General features: G+C 40.5%; 1 protein-coding gene across 9 annotated transcripts in view; it reads left to right on the top strand.

The window, feature by feature from the left end:
- Positions 1-20,228, top strand: part of LIMCH1 (LIM and calponin homology domains 1) — a 375,099-nt gene that overhangs the window by 238,582 nt on the left and 116,289 nt on the right. For all 9 annotated transcript variants that reach the window (XM_077477572.1, XM_077477576.1, XM_077477575.1 and 6 more), the window contains one exon: positions 15,555-15,665. In XM_077477572.1, the coding sequence (XP_077333698.1) occupies positions 15,555-15,665 (111 nt within the window). The remainder of the gene's footprint in view (positions 1-15,554; positions 15,666-20,228) is intronic.

Here is a 20,228-nt window from a genome sequence, read left to right as displayed (position 1 = left end):
TTATTAAAAAAAAAAATACAGGTGCTGGAATTGCTGACATCCATCTGAAAATGCCTGTGTTTCACATGATCTTCACCCTTTGGCTGCATCACTTTGGGTTGTCTTACAATTAGGAAAGAGTAAAGTCTTAATCTGCATTGGCATCTAGCCAACTTGCATTTTTCAGAAGAAAAGGGTTAGTAATGGCAGCTTTTGTTTCCCTTGTGACAGGTTTACTTTAAGGGTATGTACGCATGAACTTTTTTTTTTTAATTACCATTAAAATAAGGAATAAAGACTGAAAGAGAGTACGCTATTTCTGTAGTTTTAATCCCCCTTAAACCTGTCTAGTCACTTTTAAATCCCTTGTTTTTGTTTTGTTTAATCTCACACTTTTAACCTTTGAAATACCTGTAATCGTACATATCCTTTTCATGCACATTGAAGAGCGGGTACCTTCGGTATTGTAATGCATGTACAATGCATGCATTGGATGTTTTAATGCACTTTGTGTGCATATATCTTTTGTAATAAAAGTAGACTCCAGAGAGAGAGATAATTTTGCCCCTGTAAAAATCATTAGTAAGTCCTCATGTGGAATATTCAGTTCAGTTTTGGGCACCAGTTCACAAAAAAAGGATATCGGGGAACTGGAGAAAGGGCAGAGAAGGGCAACCAAACTGATAAGGGGTATGGAGGAGCTCAGCTGTGAGGAAAGATTAGAAGAACAGAATTTATTCTCTTTTTTAAATATATAAGTGGTCTATATAGTGAACTTGGTGCAGAGTTATTCACTTAGAGGTCTTTCAAAAATGACAAGGAGCATTGTTAATTTTGACGTCAAATTTCAATTTAGTTTTAGTCATAGCCTTTTGACTAAAATGCCATTTTAGTTTTAGTCAACTAAAATCTCCTACATTTTAGTGGACTAAATTCTAATGGGTTTAGTTAAATTGTAATGCATTATTTGAACATTTCTCTAGAATTGGCAAACTCATTATATACTTCTGGAGTAAAAATCTAACAACATGTTATTTATGGTATTAAGGTTTGAACATGCACTACAGACACAGATTTATCCGTTACGATATAAAACGTCTTTATAAATAAAACCAGGTTTCATAAACCATCAAAAATATTGTTTTGTGAGAAACAGAAGTCCAACTTTAAAATATAAAAAAAACAGAAAAAAATGTAACTTCTATTGGCTGTAATGTTATTGCACGTATTATCCAAATATTTTACCAATATTAAAAAATAAAGGGTAACTCCACTGGGTAAAGGGTAACTCCCTATGGGTGATCTATGTACATTGCAAGGATTAGAACTGTTGTTGCAGATTCCTACCTTTCTGTTATTCTGAAGTAATCACTGTTTGTTCATCTGTGCTGAGTGGGTCTAATCGGAGTGGTTTCATAGTTGGCAGTCAGCTGTGCAGCTGAAGAGCACTACTGAAGAAGCTGCTGGGCCTGCATTCCTTTAGACTTGTTCCTGGGAGCATCTGTTATTGGGAGCATCTCACCAAAAATTACATTTTTGTTGCAGGGGATGCCTGAAATCTGATTGTATTTTAGGCAGACTTCTGGGAAAATTGGTGAGCTAATCACACAAGCAGGAAATTGTTTCAGGGGGGTGGTCAGTACACACACGTACATTTTCAGAAAATTACAGTGGCTGCAGATTGAAAAGGAAAGGTAATTTTTAGTAACATTCAGTTACAGAATGACTTGTGTCGCAATTGTATACGCCATATTATTATTCTTCTTATTATTATTATTATTTATTTTTCTCAAGAAAGTGGTGTTACCCTTTAAGAAAAAAAAAGAAAGGCTTTTTTCCTATTTTTTTTTCCTTCATTGGTTTAATGGATGCCCCCTACTTATCCTTATCTGGTACTGTAGTGTTAATTTTGACATCACATTTTGAATTAATTCTAGTCTTTTGACTAAAATGCCATTTTAGTTTTGTATCTTAGTCATCTGAATTGTTTTCATTTTAGTCGTATTTTAGTCGATGAAAATAGTGTTCATTTAGTCAATGAAAATATTTTAGTTGACGAAATAACACTAACAAGGAGGTACTCTTTACATATGGAGGAAGATTTTTAACCTCCACATATGAAAGGGCTTAAAAAGTTAAAATCCATATTTTTTTTTGCTAGAAAATGACTAGCATTAAATTAGAAACCATATATATATATATATATATATATATATATATATATATATATATATATATATGTATATGTATTTAGCAGGGACCCTAGAGAATAAAATGGCGATCGTTGCAAATTTTTTATGTCACGCAGTATTTGCACAGCAGTCTTTCAAACACGATTTCTTGGGGGAAAAAAGACACTTTCAGGAATTAAAAAAAAAAAAACAGTAACGTTAGCCCAATTTTTTTTTGTACAATGTGAAAGATGATTTAACGCAGAATAAATAGCTACCTAACATGTTATGAATTGAAATTGCACACACTTGTGGAATGGCAATAAACTACAGTACTTAAAAATCGACATGGTTACCATGTTAGAGTTAAGGCTGCTTTCACACGGAGGCACTTTACAGGCGCTATAGCGCCTGCATAGCACCTGTAAAGAGCCTCTCCTCTCACTTCAGTGTGAAAGCCTGAGTGCTTTTACACTGGAGCGGTGTGCTGGCAGGATGCTAAAAAGATTCCTGCAAGCCGCCTCTTTGCAGCATTGTAGGAGTGGTGTATACACCGCTCCTAAAGCGCCCCTGCCCATTGAAATCAATGGGCAGCGCCGCCAAACACCTGGCAAAGCGCCGCTGTAGGTTTTAACCCCTCTAGTGGCCAAATAGTGCAGCTGAAACGATGGTAAAGCCCATTAAAAATAGTGGCTCTTTACTGTCTTTTTCTAGAATTATTGCTCTCACTCTGGCGATCGTGGCGAAACCTCACATGTGTGATTTGAACAACACTTACATTTGCGGACGTGTTTTTCTTTGCTGCACGAGCTTGCAGGGAAGGGGTGCTTTTAACAAAAAAATTCTAAATACTGTCTTTGGCAGCTGATCGATTGACGTTGCTTCCGGGATTTTACATTGGATCCGATCGGAGCCGAATCCGGCTTCGTGTGGGTCTCAGCCTAGGCGGCGCATGTGACAAATGGTGGCTCAGGTCTACCGGTGGGACCAGAGACCTGGGAAGAGCAGCCAGGAGGGGAGCCTTTAGCCACATCAGTTGTTATCACAGTTGCTATCGCTGCAAGCATCACCACGGTATAACCCCTTCAAGCCATGAACGCATATTTGTGTACGTCGGCATGGAGGGGGTTATGCAGAGCAGACATAGACAGAGCCTGTTCTCTTCTATGGGCGGTCAGATGTAAATTAAGCACCTGTCTGTTTACACCTGACTGCCATCCGATCTGCCAATCAGATGGGGAATGGATCCCCATCTGTTTGTTCTTCGTGGGCAGAATCAGATCAGATGTCGGCGGGTGTGAGCGAACACACATCCGTTCACACCTGCCGTGCCATAAAGGGCAATGCATGGTCCGATCGTGTCTGTCTGAAAAACTGACAGGCAGACCTGATCGGTCCGCCCATGTGAAAGGGCCTTATGCATACAAGCAGTGATGAGCAACACTGTAACCAATATACATTCATTTACTCGGTTCAAAACTTTTGCCAGGATGCCTATCAAATACTACCTGTTATGTTAATTTTTTACCAGTGCCATTGACTGAGGATTTAGATCTGCCAATGCATTAGGTGTAGTTTTTATTTACTTTCACCAAGGGCACACACCTATGAACTTTGCTTATAACATGTTTCCTGAAGATATTAAAAATGGAATAAAAGCAGAAATAAAAGACTTCCATTTATACACCTAATCTGTGTGGCTCAGAAAATATCTGAGGGAGGTTCTATATCTTGCATTCTTTACATAAAGTCACCCTTAAACAAATATTTTTTTTACATTTTATACTATTGTGGTTTGGGATGCAAATCTGATGTGGCTAGTTGTTTGGGATGGCTGAAATAACATTTACTCCTCAGACATTTGTCTAGTTGACTGTCCTCCTCAAGCAGGCATCATTTAGGATGGGTGGATTGTTTTTTGGCTTTCCTTTTATTTGGGCAAACCCTTTTTGACAAAAAGTGCACGTACAGTGCCTGATCTGGAACATATTAGGAACCACCCAGTCTGGCAGCAGGGAGAGAACTGTAGAAGTGTCACATACCAGAAGCAGAGCAATTCTTTTTTTGCAGTAAATCATTTTAGATGATGTGCCATAACTCATCCCTCAGGGTTCATTGGGGCAAATGATTTTCAAAGCAGAGGCCAGTCAGTCAGAATTGTTCATGCCCTGCAAGACCAGAGCCTGACTGAGCTGTCATTCGCTGTGTAACTTTTCATACTGGATTGGACTGTTTCTCATTCAAATCAATGTTCACATGTGTCAACAGGAGGGTTTTTACAAAGGGATTGAGTGCTAATCCAATTGACTGTAATTCTCTGTTGATTTATGCCAGGAGAAGCACTAATGAATGTGATTGTGGGGAAAAGGCCAGTGCAAACTGAGCCTGCTCACTGGTTTTCCAGCAGGACTTGGCCCAATTGCTTTGAGCCAGCTTGTAGCATTCCTAGAGATTGCCAGACTTTGTCTGCAATCTGGTAACAGTAAATGCAGGTGATGATGTGGGCGCTTTATCCTTCAGCACATGTCAGCACAGGGTTCAATGAATAGAGAAATACATCTAGATTATGCATAAGGTACACAACACGTCTTTTAAAAGTTGCTTATTAAATGGAAACTCCCCTTTTGTGGGGAAAACAAATCTCAAAGAAAAAATAATGGCGTATACAATTGTGACACAGTTTGATTCATGGTTCCTGACAGAGACAGAAGTACAGTTAAATCACAGTTGTTTAATAATAAAAGTAAATTGAACAAACGTAGTCAAAACATAGCCAAAGTTTGGTAACCAAAACGGATAGTCAGAAAAGCCATAAAGTCAGGGATTAGCGTAGGGGAACAGCAAGCAGGATCTGGAGCCAGAAGGAATGTCAGCCAAGCAAGTCTAACAGAAACGCAGGAGATAGTCTCTGTGATGTTGACCAAGGCGAAGGAAGAGATCCTCTGAGCTTGATGGCTTAAGTAGGCAAGACTGACAAGCAGGATATTTTCAACAGGTGAGTCACTGTGGAGAGAGGGTAGCTTGTAATTGGCCAATAGCTGAGTGGCCAGCTCAGAGAAGGAAGGGCTGAGCCCAGCCCTGACACACAAGTCATATTGTAATTGAATGTTTTTAAAAATGACCTTTCCTTTTCAATCTGCAGTCGTAATTTAAAAAAAAAAGAAAAAAAAAAAAGAAATGCAATATGGCTACCTGGAGGTGTTCTGTACACAGAATGTGTACAGAACACCCCCCAGAAACATTATTTCCTGCTTGTGTGATTGGATCGCCAGTTTTCCCAGAATTCTGCACTGAGATACAAGTCAGATTTCAGGCATCCCCTGCAACAAAAATACCATTTTTGGTGAGATACTCCCAATAGGAAATCACATCTAAAGGGATGCAGGCCCAGCAGCTTTCCTCTTTAGTACCCTGCAGGTGCTGCAGCTTATTGATAATTATGAAATCACTCCCATTAAATTCACTTCCCCACTTTGACACAGACAAACACACAGGGATTTCTTCAGAATAACAGAAGGTAGGAATCTGCAACAAAGTTTGTTAAAATCCTTGCAATGTGCATAGATCACCCAAGGGGATTGTTTTTTTTTTTTTTTTTTTTTTTTTTTTTTTTTTTTCCACAACAAAAGTGGAGTTGCTCTTTAAATTTGCTAATTTACAAGTTAGTAGTAACTATGTTTGATTATTTGGCCTCTTTGCAGCCTAAATCCCTTCAGATGTTTTAAGTTCTTCACTGTAGTACATGCATATAAATACATGTAATAATTGGCAAAGAAAACACCATTGCTTGACATATTTCTTTATCAAAAACTTTTTGGCTAAATAGGCAAGGTAAGGATTGGTTAAAAGCCCTGTCGGTATTTTTTTGTGTGTCTTGTTGGGGAGATTACTCTTCACTTTCTGGTCTGTAAAACACAACAGGAAGTGAGAGCAAGTCTCTCCGAATTAAGGGGAACCCCCACTAAGACTTGGTGATGGAACAAATATCTCAATTAAAAATCCCTGTACTGCTTTTTTCAGTCAAAACTTTACCATTTTGGACTTATTATCAATTTCTGCTTGGTGACAGTGGTTCCCAGGGAACGTAGGGTGAATTTAACAGGCAGGGTGAAGATATGCAAAATGGGACTCTAAATGTGCCTCATAGAGAGAACAAACGCTTAACACAAAAAATGTCCCAATATGCATCACATTGCAAATATGACTGTCCATGTATATCCTCTAAGGTCGATGCATTTTGCAGTTTGTTTGCTTCTTCAGGATCCACACCAAAACTTATATATCAGATAGTCCAGTCTCATAAAAGGACAATTATTTATATGTAAAAAGAAAATTCATACCAGAACCAACCAACAAACAAACTGAGAAAAGCCCAGGCAGAGGATAAGCAAGTGACCCCCATATAGAAACGCATAGGAGGTCCTCACATGCCTAAAGACAGCACCATGTATCTATAGACATATCCCCCACAGGCAGACTATATAGATCCTCCCATTTTCATATCACCATTATTTTAATAGATGATTCCGCTATGTCCAAATGATGAGACTATACATAAGCATAAAGCAATAAGTGTATATCATCTGTACATTAAAAATGGTACCTTGGCCTTAATTTAACCTCATACTTTATCCTCTTTTATCTAAAGATGTTTTTAAAAGTTTCAGCTATTGGTATGCTTCATAAGGGCTTATTCACTCAGCCATGTACAGCTTGAGGAGCCCTTGGTTTACTTTCTGTCCTAGCCCTGAGCTGCATGCAGGCAGCCTATATTATTGAATGGAAATGCATTGACATGCATTGGGGTCCATGTACACAGGTGCGCAGGGACTTGCGCTAGGACCATGATTCACAGAATTTATGCATCCTGGGCCATGCGCCTATCCCTACATACATGTCAAGCTCAGTTGTGCAGGTAGATCTGTACCTTTATGCACCTTTATTCACTAATATTAACTGCCTGCATACAGTTCAGAACTAGGATGGAAAAGCAAACCAAGGGCCCTTTACGCTGCCTGAGCACCTGTGTGAATGAGCTCTGAATGGAAACTCAGTTTTAAAGCAAATATTTTAGTTCAGATTTAATCTGCAATGAGGGCAGAACGTTTTTTTTGTCTTCTGTAGAATCCTTTAGGGAAGTGTGACACTATTCTTTGACTTTGCATAGGCCACATTAGCGGGACATAAGTGCAGATTATGCACCTCTCAAGACTGGAGTAGCCAAGTAGTATCAAAACGAATCCTTTTTAAAGAAGAACTCCACTTTCATAAAATAAATTATTATGGCATAAGAAATTGCAACACAAACCATATTGTAATTTAATATTCTTAAAATTACCATTGAATTTCAATCGGAAGTTGCTGTAATTTTCGAAAAAGGCACCAAAAATGCAATATTGCAACCTGGAGGCTTTCTATAGAAAGCCCCTAGAAATGTAATTTCTTGCCTGTGCGATAGGCTCACCTATTTTCTCAGACATCAGTGCTAAGATACAGATTACATGCAATTGGAATCTCTGTGGTAAAATACTGCCCAAAGTTAACTACATCTAATGCCCTGTACACACGGTCGGACTTTCTGATGGAAAATGTGTGATCGGATCGTGTTGTCAGAAAATCCCGATCGCGTGTTGGAATGTCCGACACACAAAGTTTGAGAGCAGGATCTAAAATTTTACGACAACAAAATCCGATCGTTTAAATTCCGAACGTGTGTAGACAATTCCGGTGGACAAAGTGCCGCGCATGCTCAGAATAAATTAAGAGATCACAGCTATTGGCTACTGGCCCGTTTATAGTCCCAACGTACATGTTGTACGTCACCTAGTTAAGAATGATCGGATTTTCCGACAACTTTGTCCAACCGTGTGTATGCAAGACAAGTTTGGCACAAAATCCGTCAGAAAAAATCCGATGGGTTTTGTTGTCGGAAAGTCCAGCCGTGTGTACAGGGCATAAAGGTATGCAGACATTGAATCTTTTCTCATTAAAATACTGAAAGTGTATGAGTTGGTTATAATGAGGGGGCTGGATGAATTTAGAGGGGGGTGGGGGGAGAGACTTGTTCCAGCACCCACATGTACCTGTTTGGCAAAAAAAATCACTAAGGCTGGCCTACATTTTACAAAGCTGGCAGTCAAAATGTTCCTATCCTGAACGTGATTCTTCTGCGTTAAGGTGAGGGAGGTTGAAGCTCACCTAAATGCAGCAGCTCCTAAACTCTGCTAAAAGCCTATGGGGTTGATTTACTAATGGGAAATCCACTCTGCACTCCAAGTGCATGTGTAAGTGCAGTCGCTGTAGATCTGAGGGGAAGCACTGCTGAATTTATCATCCAATCATGTGCAGGCAAAAATGCTGTTTTTTATTTTTATTATTTTCCTTGCATGTTCCCCTCAGATCTACAGTGACTGCATTTGAAAGTGCACTTGTGAAAAATGGATTTGCATTTCGTAAATAACCCCCTATGTGTATTATGTACTAAAGGAAAATCCACTTTGCACTGCAAGTGCACTTGGAAGTAAAGTTGCTGTAGATCTGAGGGATACATGCAAGGAAAATAAAATAACAGCATTTTAGCTTCCACTCATTTCAGATCTACCCCTTAGATTGAGAGCAACTGCACTTGAAGTGCAAAGTGGATTTGCCTTTCGTAAATAACCCCCATAGGCTTTTATGGAGTTGAGTTTAGGAGCTTTGGAAAAAAATGCCAAAAGCTCCTAAACAAGTTTTAGGAGCTGCCAGTGTAGGTTAGTGTACATGAAGCCTAGTGCTGTTATCGGTAAACCATAACCCGTTGCTGCAGGGGAGGCTCGGAGCACCCTCTCTAAACATGGCTGCTGGAGTTCACAAACTGTGGTCTTTTAGGATTGCAGCACAGAAGTTGATTGCTTAAAGTGATTGTAAAGGCAGAAGGTTTTTTATCCTAATGCATTAAGATAAAGAAAACATTCTGTGTGCAGTAGACCCCCCCCCCCCAATACTTACCTGAGCCCATCTAGATCCAGCAGTGTTGTAGGAGTTTCTCAGCTGCCTGGGACTCCCCTCCTCATTGGCTGAGACAGCAGCATGGAGCCATTGACTCCCGCTGCTGTCAATGAAAGTCAGTGAGCCAATGGGGAGGGAAAGGGGATGGGGCCGGGCCCCAACTCTGTCTGAATGGACACAGGAAGCTTTGGCTCTGCTCAAGTGGCCCCATAGCAAGCTGCTTTCTGTGGGGGCACTCAACAGGAGGGAGGGGCTAGATAAGTATAACATGTTTGTTATTTTTAACTAAAGAAAAACAAGACTTTATCATTTTAAGCTACTGGTCCGACAGGCAGAAGTTTAAGTAATACCTCTCACTGGGACCTGAGACAAGTGTTGAAACTGAATTTAAGGAGGAAGTAAACCTCGATGGGTGTTACTTCCTCTTTGTTTCCCTGCAAAGGTAAAGCATAATGGGCTACTATGCATGCAATGCATAGTAGCCCATTATGTGACACTTACCTGCAGGAGAAGCCTGCGATGTCCCCGTCTTCCTCGCTAGTAGCGAGTGTCCATTCTTGGCTCCTCTTCCTTCCGGGGCCGCAAACTCCGGCTCTGTGACTGGCCGGCGTCGTGTGACGTCACGCCCACGCATGTGCGTGGGAGCCGCTTTCATTGACATAACCTGAGCTAGAAATGGCACAGCGTACCCTTTCTAACTCCAGCACTTAGTACAGCGATTTGCAAATATCTCCTAGACCGCGCAGGTCTGGGAGATATTTCAAGCACCTACAGGTAAGCCTTAATCTAGGCTTACCTGTAGGTTAAAGTGGTTGTAAAGGGTTTACAACCACTTTAACTGTATCTGAGAACCACAAACTGAAAATGCTGTTTAATTCAATTTAAATATTTAATGCAAGCTCGCCATCCATCTGTGTCTCCATGCTATATTTTGTTGAGAAATTGCTATATTTTCTACTCTATTTTTGCTAATGCTAGCATCCTAAGGATTAAAAAATAGTTAGTCGATTAAGAGAGTAAAGTTCTGTCTAAATATGTTTGCTTTAATGCAATATGAAATTAAAGGTACCGTAATTATGTATTTTTTTTAGGGTTAGTTTAGTACATTTGGGGCTAAAATTAGTCCCTTTCCTTCCCAGCATGGTGGAATAGAAATGCAGCATGGGGTATGTGTGATGAGACCATCTTGCCACATGCAGGAGATAATGGAAGTTGACATGGTTTGTTAAAGTGACGTGTTTAGGTATAATAATGCTTAAATGCATGTCTCTAGTGTCCGAGGGTAAATCTTACTATCTTACTAGGAATATGAAACATAAATAGCTACCCATTACTATTCAGTGACAGGAAGTTTTACAGCAGCTGTTTAATACTGTCAAGTTGTGTGAAATTCCTCCACGTTGAGGCTGCATAGACATCCCCAGCCTGTCTGTCCTAAGCTGTATGGCACCATCAAGTCTGAACAGCAATTCAGGTATGCGTTTCCTTATAGAGAATCTTAGCTGTCGATTTATGATATGGAATGGGCCCCTGTGCTTTCAGCTGTCCACCCCCAATTAACCCAGTAATTCTTAGGCTCATAACTTACATATTGTACGTATTCTTAATCAGAGACATCTTTGGGCTACTGATAGAATGATGAAAGTTATGTACTTTGTAAATTTCGTCTACTATTAAAAAATTCTGTTTTGTATTTGCAGATCACATAACACTAATCTATCAATAAAATGGAAATGTAGACACCCATTTACATAACTTTAAAGTTTTCCTTGCCCAGTATCAGTTACATTTGGAAACATCCAACAGTGAAAGAAACATTGCTGCATTTTTGTTTTTTGCAAAATCAGTGTGCAGCACTGACCCTATTTTCAATATATGTATGACATACCATGGCATGGAGTGCCCCGGGCAACATACGGAGGCATTAACCTGGCACTTCTGCAAGAACTGTATTCCCGATTTCCCTGTACAGGATTTTCTAAATGTTATCATATATAGGCAGGGCTGATGTTGGGTGAAGGAGCAGCTCCCACTTAAAGCGGTAGTAAAGCCGCTGAGGTTTATATATTTTTTTTTTCATACCTGCAAGGGAAAAGGCATAATGAGCTAGTATGCACCGCTTTGCAAGTTGTAGTCCTTTATTTTGAGATTGTTCTCAGTTTAAAGGGTATCCCATATTTATAGATATCATTGATTTAATTTCAGAGCATTTTACTTCTGATGATTGGCATGAGCCATGAAACGTGCATCAAGTATACATCGAACTGATACCCAGACAACTTTTATTTATAGATGAGTGTTTTTATGTAATTGTACCGCTAATTATGTTGCATTTTATTTTGTATAATAACTATATATTCATACAAGTGTATCATAGTACTTTGTGTCATGTATCACAGATTGACACTCTTTACAATGTGAATTGCAATAAATACTTCTATGAATGATGTGAACACGGTATCCATTCAGTGACATGTCTCACACAGTCCCATTCCTTTCTCTTTTTTGTTCTCCAATTGCATAGTTGCTGGTACATTTTGCTGATCATTGAGACTGTTGTCCACTTTCAGTTGGAGGATATTGTATACGGTACCAAGAATATGGTGAAATGGTGCATATGCCCTCATTGCAAGGAATAGGCATAATAAAGCTTCAGTCAAGAGCTTAAAAAGTAGACATCTGACAACAGATCTGGAGCATCAATGTGTCTCCTTACGGAGATGCTGATCCCATCATGTGAGCTCATTCTAGAAAAAAAAAAAAGCTTTTACAGAAAAGCGGTGCAGTTACTAGTAGCCATAATTCTCAGGTATTGGCCTTTTCAATGAGTAACTTTTGTACAGTGTTCAGTAGTGGTGAGGTCTGGAGAATGTTTGAGTCCCGGTAGAGCTGCACAATTAATCGTTAAACAGCGATCTTGATTCAACCCCCCCCCCCACACACGCACACGCACATGCACACACACTCTTAATCCAGAATTTCCATGATTCAGGTAACAAGTGCAGAGCAGTTCTGCTCAGAGCTGTAAAAAAAATTAAATAAGCAGCCCTTGATGTTAATCAACAATATTGCGGCTCAGCGCTAAAAGAGAGATAAAAAGGAACAACTGATCTTCTGGGGTTTTTTTTAGATATAGATTAACTTCTGTCTGTAAATGAGGTCAGTTTAACCACTTAAAATGGACCTTTAGTAATTTTTTTTAACTTTCCATCTATTAAATTTTCTGTCCTTGTTGTTTTAACTTTGGATAGTAAAACTTTTTTTTTTTTTTTTTTTTTTTTTGCCAGTAAAAAAGAAACTTCCTGTTTCTTGTGTGGTAGGCTTATGGCATCATGCACAGCTCTCTCGCTCACTCTTGTGAGAGTTTGCCAGGAAGGGAGGGGGAATGAGTCATAAGAGGGCTAATTAATGAGAGCTGGAGGTGTGCCGCTGTGTGTCTGTGTATATTCAGGAAGTGAACAGGCAGCAGCTTCACCTGCCCACAGTTAAAATGGTTGCAGCCAGACTTGGTGGAGGGAGATTTCTGCAGCATATTTGGCAAGTATAGAATTACAGTATATATAAAATAATATGCAAAGTGGTTGGAGGGAAGCTTCAGAATGGCAAAGATGTTTTTATTACAAATTATGTGAGCAGACTGCAGTTTCTCTTTTAAAGCCTTTTTCTGACACTTGGTTAAAATCTGTATTTTTTGCTAGAAAATTACTTAGAATCCACCAAACATATTTTATATATATATATATATATATATATATATATATATATATATATATATATATATATATATATATATATATAGCCAGCACGCTCCCATCTTTAGTGTGGGCATCTGAAACCAACTCATTCCTCCATTTCGGGATACGGCGCTGCTGACGACCCAGCGTGCACCTCCTGATCTTGCGCATGCTCATAAACTACAAAGCATGGTGTAATGCTACAAGCCGCATCCTGTCCACTCGCCCATTGGCTCCTGGGCCACGGCGTGGTACACTGGAAGCAGAGGATTAAGTTTACATAGAATGCATTTACATGCTGCTGCAGAAAACAAAGTGAAAAAAATGCCTGGAACTTTAAAAAGAATTCAGCGAGTAGCTACATCCTTAAAGTTCTATAATTTGAAGTAAGTTCACACACTTTAAGCCATAACAGCAACAGTTTTTTTTTTCTTTTGTAAATAAAAGTTTTTATACTGCAAATGAATAAAAATGAACCATTGTAAGCATCCTTGTCCATGTTAAATGTTTTGTTTCAACCCTCTAATTTCCACTTTTGCTGGACAGCTTGGTCTGCTAAAGGATGTTGAAAAATAAGACTCATGCTGCGTACACACAATTGAATTTTCAGTTGAAAAAAAAAAAAAAAATGTTTTTTTCCGATGGCATTCGGACGAAAGCTTGGCTTGCATACACACGGTCACACAAGTTCTCTGCGCTTTCTACCATCAAGAACGTGGTGACGTACAACACTACTAGGAGCCAAGAAAATTTAAGTTAAATTCAAACATGCAAACAATTGTTTCCGAGCATGCGTCGGAATTGGTACAGACGATCAGAATTTCTGACGAAAAATTGAGAACCTGCTCTCAATATTTACTGTGAGCAGTCGGCAGGTGGTTTAAAGCGGAGCTCCGCCGAAAAAAAAGATTTAAAAGTCAGCTACAAATACTGCAGATGCTGACTTTTAATATATGGACACTTACTTGCCAGGGGGCCCGCGATGTCTGAAGCCGATCTTTCCCTCGGCTCCTGGGTGGAAGCACCGGCATCTTCGGTAAGGGAATCGGGAAGTGAAGACTTGTGGCTTCACAGCATAGTTCCCTAATGCGCATGTGCGAGTCGTGCTGCGTGATCTCACTGATCCCTGCTATCTTCTGAGTCCTGTGTGTCTCCCAGAAGACAGCGGGGGGGACAGAGGATTACGTATCTAGCCGCAGATGCTGTGCCAGGCAATCTATGCTCAGAAATGAGAGCAAATACCTGGATTATACCGATATCTGCTCCCCCCCCCCCCCCCTGAAAGGTGCCAAATGTGACACCAGAGGGGCAGGAATCCGAAAAGCGAAAGTTCCATTCTTGGGTGGAACGCCACTTTAAAGTTAACACAAGACATTTGCATTTGTGTAGAAGGATAATACATGTATGTTTTCCCTGTTACTTCATATATGCATCCAAAACATGTACATGGTTATAGTTGGTAAGTTTGAATAAAGACACTTGTCCATTTAGTTCAACCTGTGCATTTGTGTATTTTTGTACAAGAATACATGTAAAGCAATGTCATTCTAAAATGATGCAATTGTCAGCGAGTTAGTGATACTAAAGTCCCATTTTTTTATTTATTTTTTGTTAATAACAAACATGTTCTACTTACCTGCTCTGTGCAGTGGTTTTGCACAGAGCAGCCCAGATCCTCTTTTCAGGTCCCTCGTCGGCTCTCCAGGCCCCTCCCCCTTGCCGAGTGCCACCACTGCAAGCAGCTTGCTATGGGAGCAATAGAGCTGCAGCTCCGTTTTGTCCATACAGACACACAGCATTGCCCGCCCCCCTCTCTCTCGTTGGCTTACTGATTTGATTAACAGCGGAAGAAGGCAATGGCGCTTTGCTGCTGTCTCAGTCAATGAGGATTTAGTGTCCCGGACAGCCGAGTCTCTCGTGCAATATGGATCGAGATAGGGATCAGGTAAGTATTAGGGGGGCTGCTGCACACAGGTTTTTTTTATCTTAATGCATATCATGCACTAAGATAAACCTTCTGCCTTTACAGCCACTTTAAGGAGTTTAATGTATAAAACTACATAGAAAAAAATATCCATAGGAGCCAATCGTATAGCAATGCCCATGAGTTAATCAGTCATTTGTCCACCTACACACACTGAAGCTTAATTGTTTTTTGTGGATAGCACCTATACTTTTATTATTCCTTTTTCCCCCCTTAAGAGTCTATTGACTTTGTATTTAGCTGAGCAGTGGCAACAACTACATTTGATAAATTAGTACAAGAGGTGTTGACAATATGTCTTCCACTAAGAGCCAGCCTATCTAATCTCTGGCATGTCTGAGAGATGACTTTGACTTCGAACCATATATTTACTCCAGCCCTTCCTGCTCTGTATCGGATATGTGAATGTGATCTGTCTTAACCCAGTTACTATACATATGCCGCACATAATGGAATGATAAGCAGAATAGGGCTTTACCCAACAATTCTCATGGACGAACCCTGTAACAGAACGTTTTATGTTTTATCGCTGGCAATATGTCATTGCTCTGGATGCGTTTCAAAGTACCAGACAATAGTGTGAAACTTTATTAGTTTTTCCCTCTCTGCCTGTTCCTGGTGTTCTCCAGTTCATATGACTCCAAAGCCTTCCTGTGATCCAACTTTATCTTTGCACTGAAATACTTTTTATTGCTGCAGGTACTCGTCACTGTTTATTGGCTAGGAAAAGCGGCAAACAGTTGTGCGTCATACAGTGGAAATCATCTGGACCTGAAAGAGTTTGAAGGCTTGCTGGCACAAATGAGGAAGGTATGGTTTTTATATATTTTATGACATAACTCAAGAAGCCAAAATAAAATATTTTGCAAAGTGAGAGCTTTGAATTACTGATAAAGCACAAGGCCAGTGTTGTGTCAGAAAAAAATATAGCACAGTTGTCAGCAGATGGTAGGATTTTTATAAGATTGCTGACATGTTATTTCATAAGAAGATATTACTTTTCTGTATGAGCAGCAGATTCCGGCAATAGGCTCACCCATTGGCCATGATGATTTGAACCCCACCATGATGAATATATTGTTTTGTTGAACGTCTGCAGAAAAAGGAGACCATTTGGAAAGAGAGGTATGGTCTATATCAGCCATTCTCAACCAGGGTTCCGTGGAACCCTGGGGTTCCTCCAGAGGTTGCTAGGGGTTTCTTGAGCTGTGGCTGATGAACCACCTATTTGATGATGTGAACAGCGTTCAAGGTTCAGCGCCACTTGGCAAAGCCAGCAGCATGACACCAAATATCTTTTTAGCTGTCTTTAAGGGTGGCATTCTGAACGCCACTTTAAGGGGGACATTCTTCCTATTGACCACCAGTATGAGGAGCATTCCTATTGAGCCCTAATGATTTGGGTTTAGGAAGGGTTCCTTGAGACTTGAAAATTATTTTTGGGGTTCCTCTAGGGTTAAAAGGTTGAGAAACCCTGGTCTCAATCATGTCAAAGGTTGATAAAAGGGTGGTCCCAGCTGAGAAGACTAAACCTTCAAGGGCATTATGTCTTCTGTGGGCCTTGTTGTGTTTAGCGAGAGTCACACCTACTTAATTTGAATAAAAGATTATGGCACTTTTGGATGGGACATTATCATGCAAATTGCAATTTACACTATTTTATCCCAAAATGATGTAAAGAAGTGTAGCTTATCAGCTGGGGGGCACATTTGTTTTCATACTTAGGCCTAGTTCACACGATGAGAAAATCAGATGAAAAATACCACTTTCAAAGCAATCATACGATAATCTGCTTATTAGTACACAGCTTTCGAGAGCCAATCACGACAGTTCATGCGAAATTATGCAAAGGGACAAGCACAACATTTTTTTTTCTCATAAGATACCAGAACAAACAACTTTTCAGTACAGTATTCGTCCTAAAAAAATAGAGTGACCAAGACCACGCATGCTTGGAAACGAAAGAATACATTACATCGGGAAGTGTATTCTGTCCTACATTGGCTTTACTCCAATGAGGGCTGCACAGATATAGTGAGATTTATGCAGCCCGTAAAACACTTTTTGCATGTCTGGTCTAGATGGAGGGTCTTCTCTTCTACCTTTAATTATCTGGCCCTATGCAGACTACCTAGACCTGCAGTTAATGAGCCTTTGGTGTACATGGTAGGTGTTTCTCTGAAATGTGTAATTGAAAAGGGGCAGACTGTGCAGTTGGGTTTGTAAGCATGACATCTTGCATGTGTCCTCTGAGTTCTGAAGTGGACAGACTGGCTTCATGGTAAGAAAGTATGCATGTATTTGTAGAAATAATTAGCAGTATCCAAACAGTGGGGGTGATATAGTTTGTGTACACAAGGTCCCTAAAGTGATATTAAAGGCAATTTAAAAAAAAGAAAAATAACAAACATGCTATACTTACCTGCTTTTGTGTAATGAATTTGCACAGAGCAGCTCTGATCCTCCCCTTCTCGGGCTCCCTGTCAGTGGTCCTGGCCCCTCCCTCCTGCTGAGTGCCTCAAGAGCAAGCAGCTTGCTATGGGGGCACTCAAGCAGGCTCGCTTCAAAGCCATTGCTTTGCGTGTCTATTCACACACAGCTGAGGCTTGGCCCTGCCAAGGGCTTCCGCTGTTGTCTCTTCCAATAAGGAGGAAGAGTCCCCAGAGAGCCAAGGCTCTGGTGCACATTGCTGGATTGCGATGGGGATCAGGTAAGTATTGGGAGGGGCTGCTGTACGCAGAAGGTTTTTTTACCTTCATGCATAGAATGCATAAAGGTAAAAAACCTTGAGCCTTTACAACCACTTTAATCTTTGGATTCCTGGTCACCACTATCCCACCCTGTAGATGTGTACACCCAGGTGTACACATATACCCACAAAAACTGCAATGTAATAAAACCTTCTTTTTAAAAGAGTTATTTCTGTGAAACTTATTGTGTATATAAAAACAGTGTTTAGGCCCCCAATCCTTAAAGCGAAAAGTGAGGCTTTGTGACTTCTTCTTATCCAAACAGGAGATAGAACAGATGGAGGAGAGTTATTTCCTTCAGCTCATGCTTTCTTTCACATTTTGGAAACCATTGCTTGCCTGTAAACTTGATCTAAAATGGTAATGCACTTTGTGTATACCTATAATAAAATCCTTTGCGGTATTTACCACTTGCCGCCCGCCATATAGCAAAATGACGAAATCAAAGTGGTTTCAATATCCTGACTGGACATCATATGACGCCTTTAGGATATTAAGCCTCTACGTGCCACCGGGGGCGCACATCGCGGCGATTGTTGTGATGTGTGAGTCTGACACACCGCAACTCCGATCTAGGTAAAGAGTCTGACGGAGACTCTTTACCACGTGAACAGCCATGTCCAATCAAGGCTGCTCACGATGTAAACAGAAAGAGTCGGTGATTGGCTCTCCTCTACTCGCGTCTTAGAGACGCGAGTGAGGAAAAGCCAATTTGGCTGCTCCTCTGACGGGGGGGTCTGTGCTGATCAATTATCAACACAGCCCCCCCCTGAGGATGCCTACACCGAACCACCAGGGATGCCAATCAGTGCCCACAGTGGATGCCAATCAGTGCCCACAATGGGCATCACTGATTGGCAGGCATTATTTGGCACTGATTGATATCCATCAGTACAATACATTACAGTACATCCGTGCTGCCGATTAGTGCCCATCCGTGCCACCCATCAGTGCCGCATATTAGTGCTCATCATCAGTGCCCATCAATGCCACCTCATTGATACCACCTCATCTGTGCCCAACAGTGCCGCCTTATCAGTGCCCGTCAGAGAAAACATGGTTATTTACAAAGTTTTGTAAGGCCCTTTTCACATTGGAGCGGTGCGGGCACTGGCGGTAAAACAGCGCTATTTTTAGCGCCGCTCTACCATCATTTTAGTGGCGGTATTCAGCCGCTAGTGGGACAGTTTTACCGAGAAAGGGTTAAAACCACCGCAAAGCGATGCAGCAGAGGTGCTTTGCCGGTGGTATAGCTGCGCTGCCCCATTCATTTCAATGGGCAGGAGCCGTATATACACCGCTCCAAAGATGCTGCTAGCAGGAATTTTTTTACCCTCCTGCCAGTGCACTGCTTTAGTGTGCAAGCCCTTGGGCTTTCACACTGGAGTGTGAGGAGAAGCTCTTTCAGGGCGCTTTTCAGGCGCTATTTTTAGCGCCTGCAAATCGCCCCAGTGTGAAAGGGGTCTAACTGAAACCAAAAAACATTTCGGTCTTTTTTTTATTTGTTTAGCAGAAAATAAAAATCCCAGAGGTGATCAAATACCACCAAAAGAAAGCTCTATTTGTGGGAACAAAATGATTTGTGGTTAATAGCCATTATATTATAACAGTGGGCTCCTAAATTTCATACTAGATCTCAATCAAATAATCTGCTCTTTACCCATTGATAAACTGTACAAGATGCAACACACGCAATAATTTTCATGTCGTGGTTTTCTATAATATTTAAGATATGCTTGTTAAGAAAACACTTATACTTTTGACATAACAATTGGAACAGATCTGAACAGATCTATGATAAGCTGTTGATAAGCCTCTTCTCAGTGGAATGTACTCAGATCCCAATACTTTTCTAAAACAAATAAGCATGTGAAGAGATGAGAGCTCTGTAAACTCAAAGACCTCTACTTTTTTTTATTTTTTAAACATGCTTACTTTCTGAAGGGTTGAGTAATTCAGGCTTTGTGTATAACCATAAAGGAGAACTATATTAAACTCTTTCTGCATAACATACGGTACTGTAGTCACATCAGATACACTAGAACCCTTTAAAAAAAGAAAAAAAAAGTTTTATGGGGCATGGTCTTTTTACCGCATGCAGTTGGGGGTCTAAGCACTATTCTAGATTTACCTTTCCCCCCTGAAATACAGCAGTGGCCGTCCTGTGCATAGGTACTCCTGTGCCTGTACTGAGAGATCATCTAAGGCATTTCTTCTTTTGACTGCTATCTTATGAGTTTTGAAAGTGCCTTTGTGATGTTACTACTGTCCTGCTCGCTGTTCTCATTGCTGGGGAGTAAGCAGTACCCACAAACCTAGCTTGCAAGGATCTCCTTGCTTATCTCTTCTGTAGATTTGTACCTTTGCACCCCTACTGGTGTTTCTTGAATATTCTCCCAAAAGTCATCAGAGCACCTGTCCTTCAGGAAGCAAGGCTATGCTTGTACCAAGATGGTCACTTAACAGAGAGAGTGAGTGAACAACAAGGCATGTTAAGTCAGTAACCAGGAAAAGATCAGATGCAGAGGTGCCACAGGCTGAATATTTACATTTATCAGCTCCTCGACTGCAGTCCAAGTACAGACTATTGTTTAGATAGCAGTTCTTTGCTATGTTTCTTGCA

The sequence above is a fragment of the Lithobates pipiens genome, unplaced genomic scaffold (assembly GCF_037356315.1).
Source record: "Lithobates pipiens isolate NorthernLeopardFrog02 unplaced genomic scaffold, aLitPip1_a1.2 Scaffold_13, whole genome shotgun sequence".
Taxonomy (NCBI): domain Eukaryota; kingdom Metazoa; phylum Chordata; class Amphibia; order Anura; family Ranidae; genus Lithobates; species Lithobates pipiens.
The sequence above is the reverse complement of the archived record's forward strand: the minus strand, read 5'-3'. Positions and strand labels throughout refer to the sequence as shown.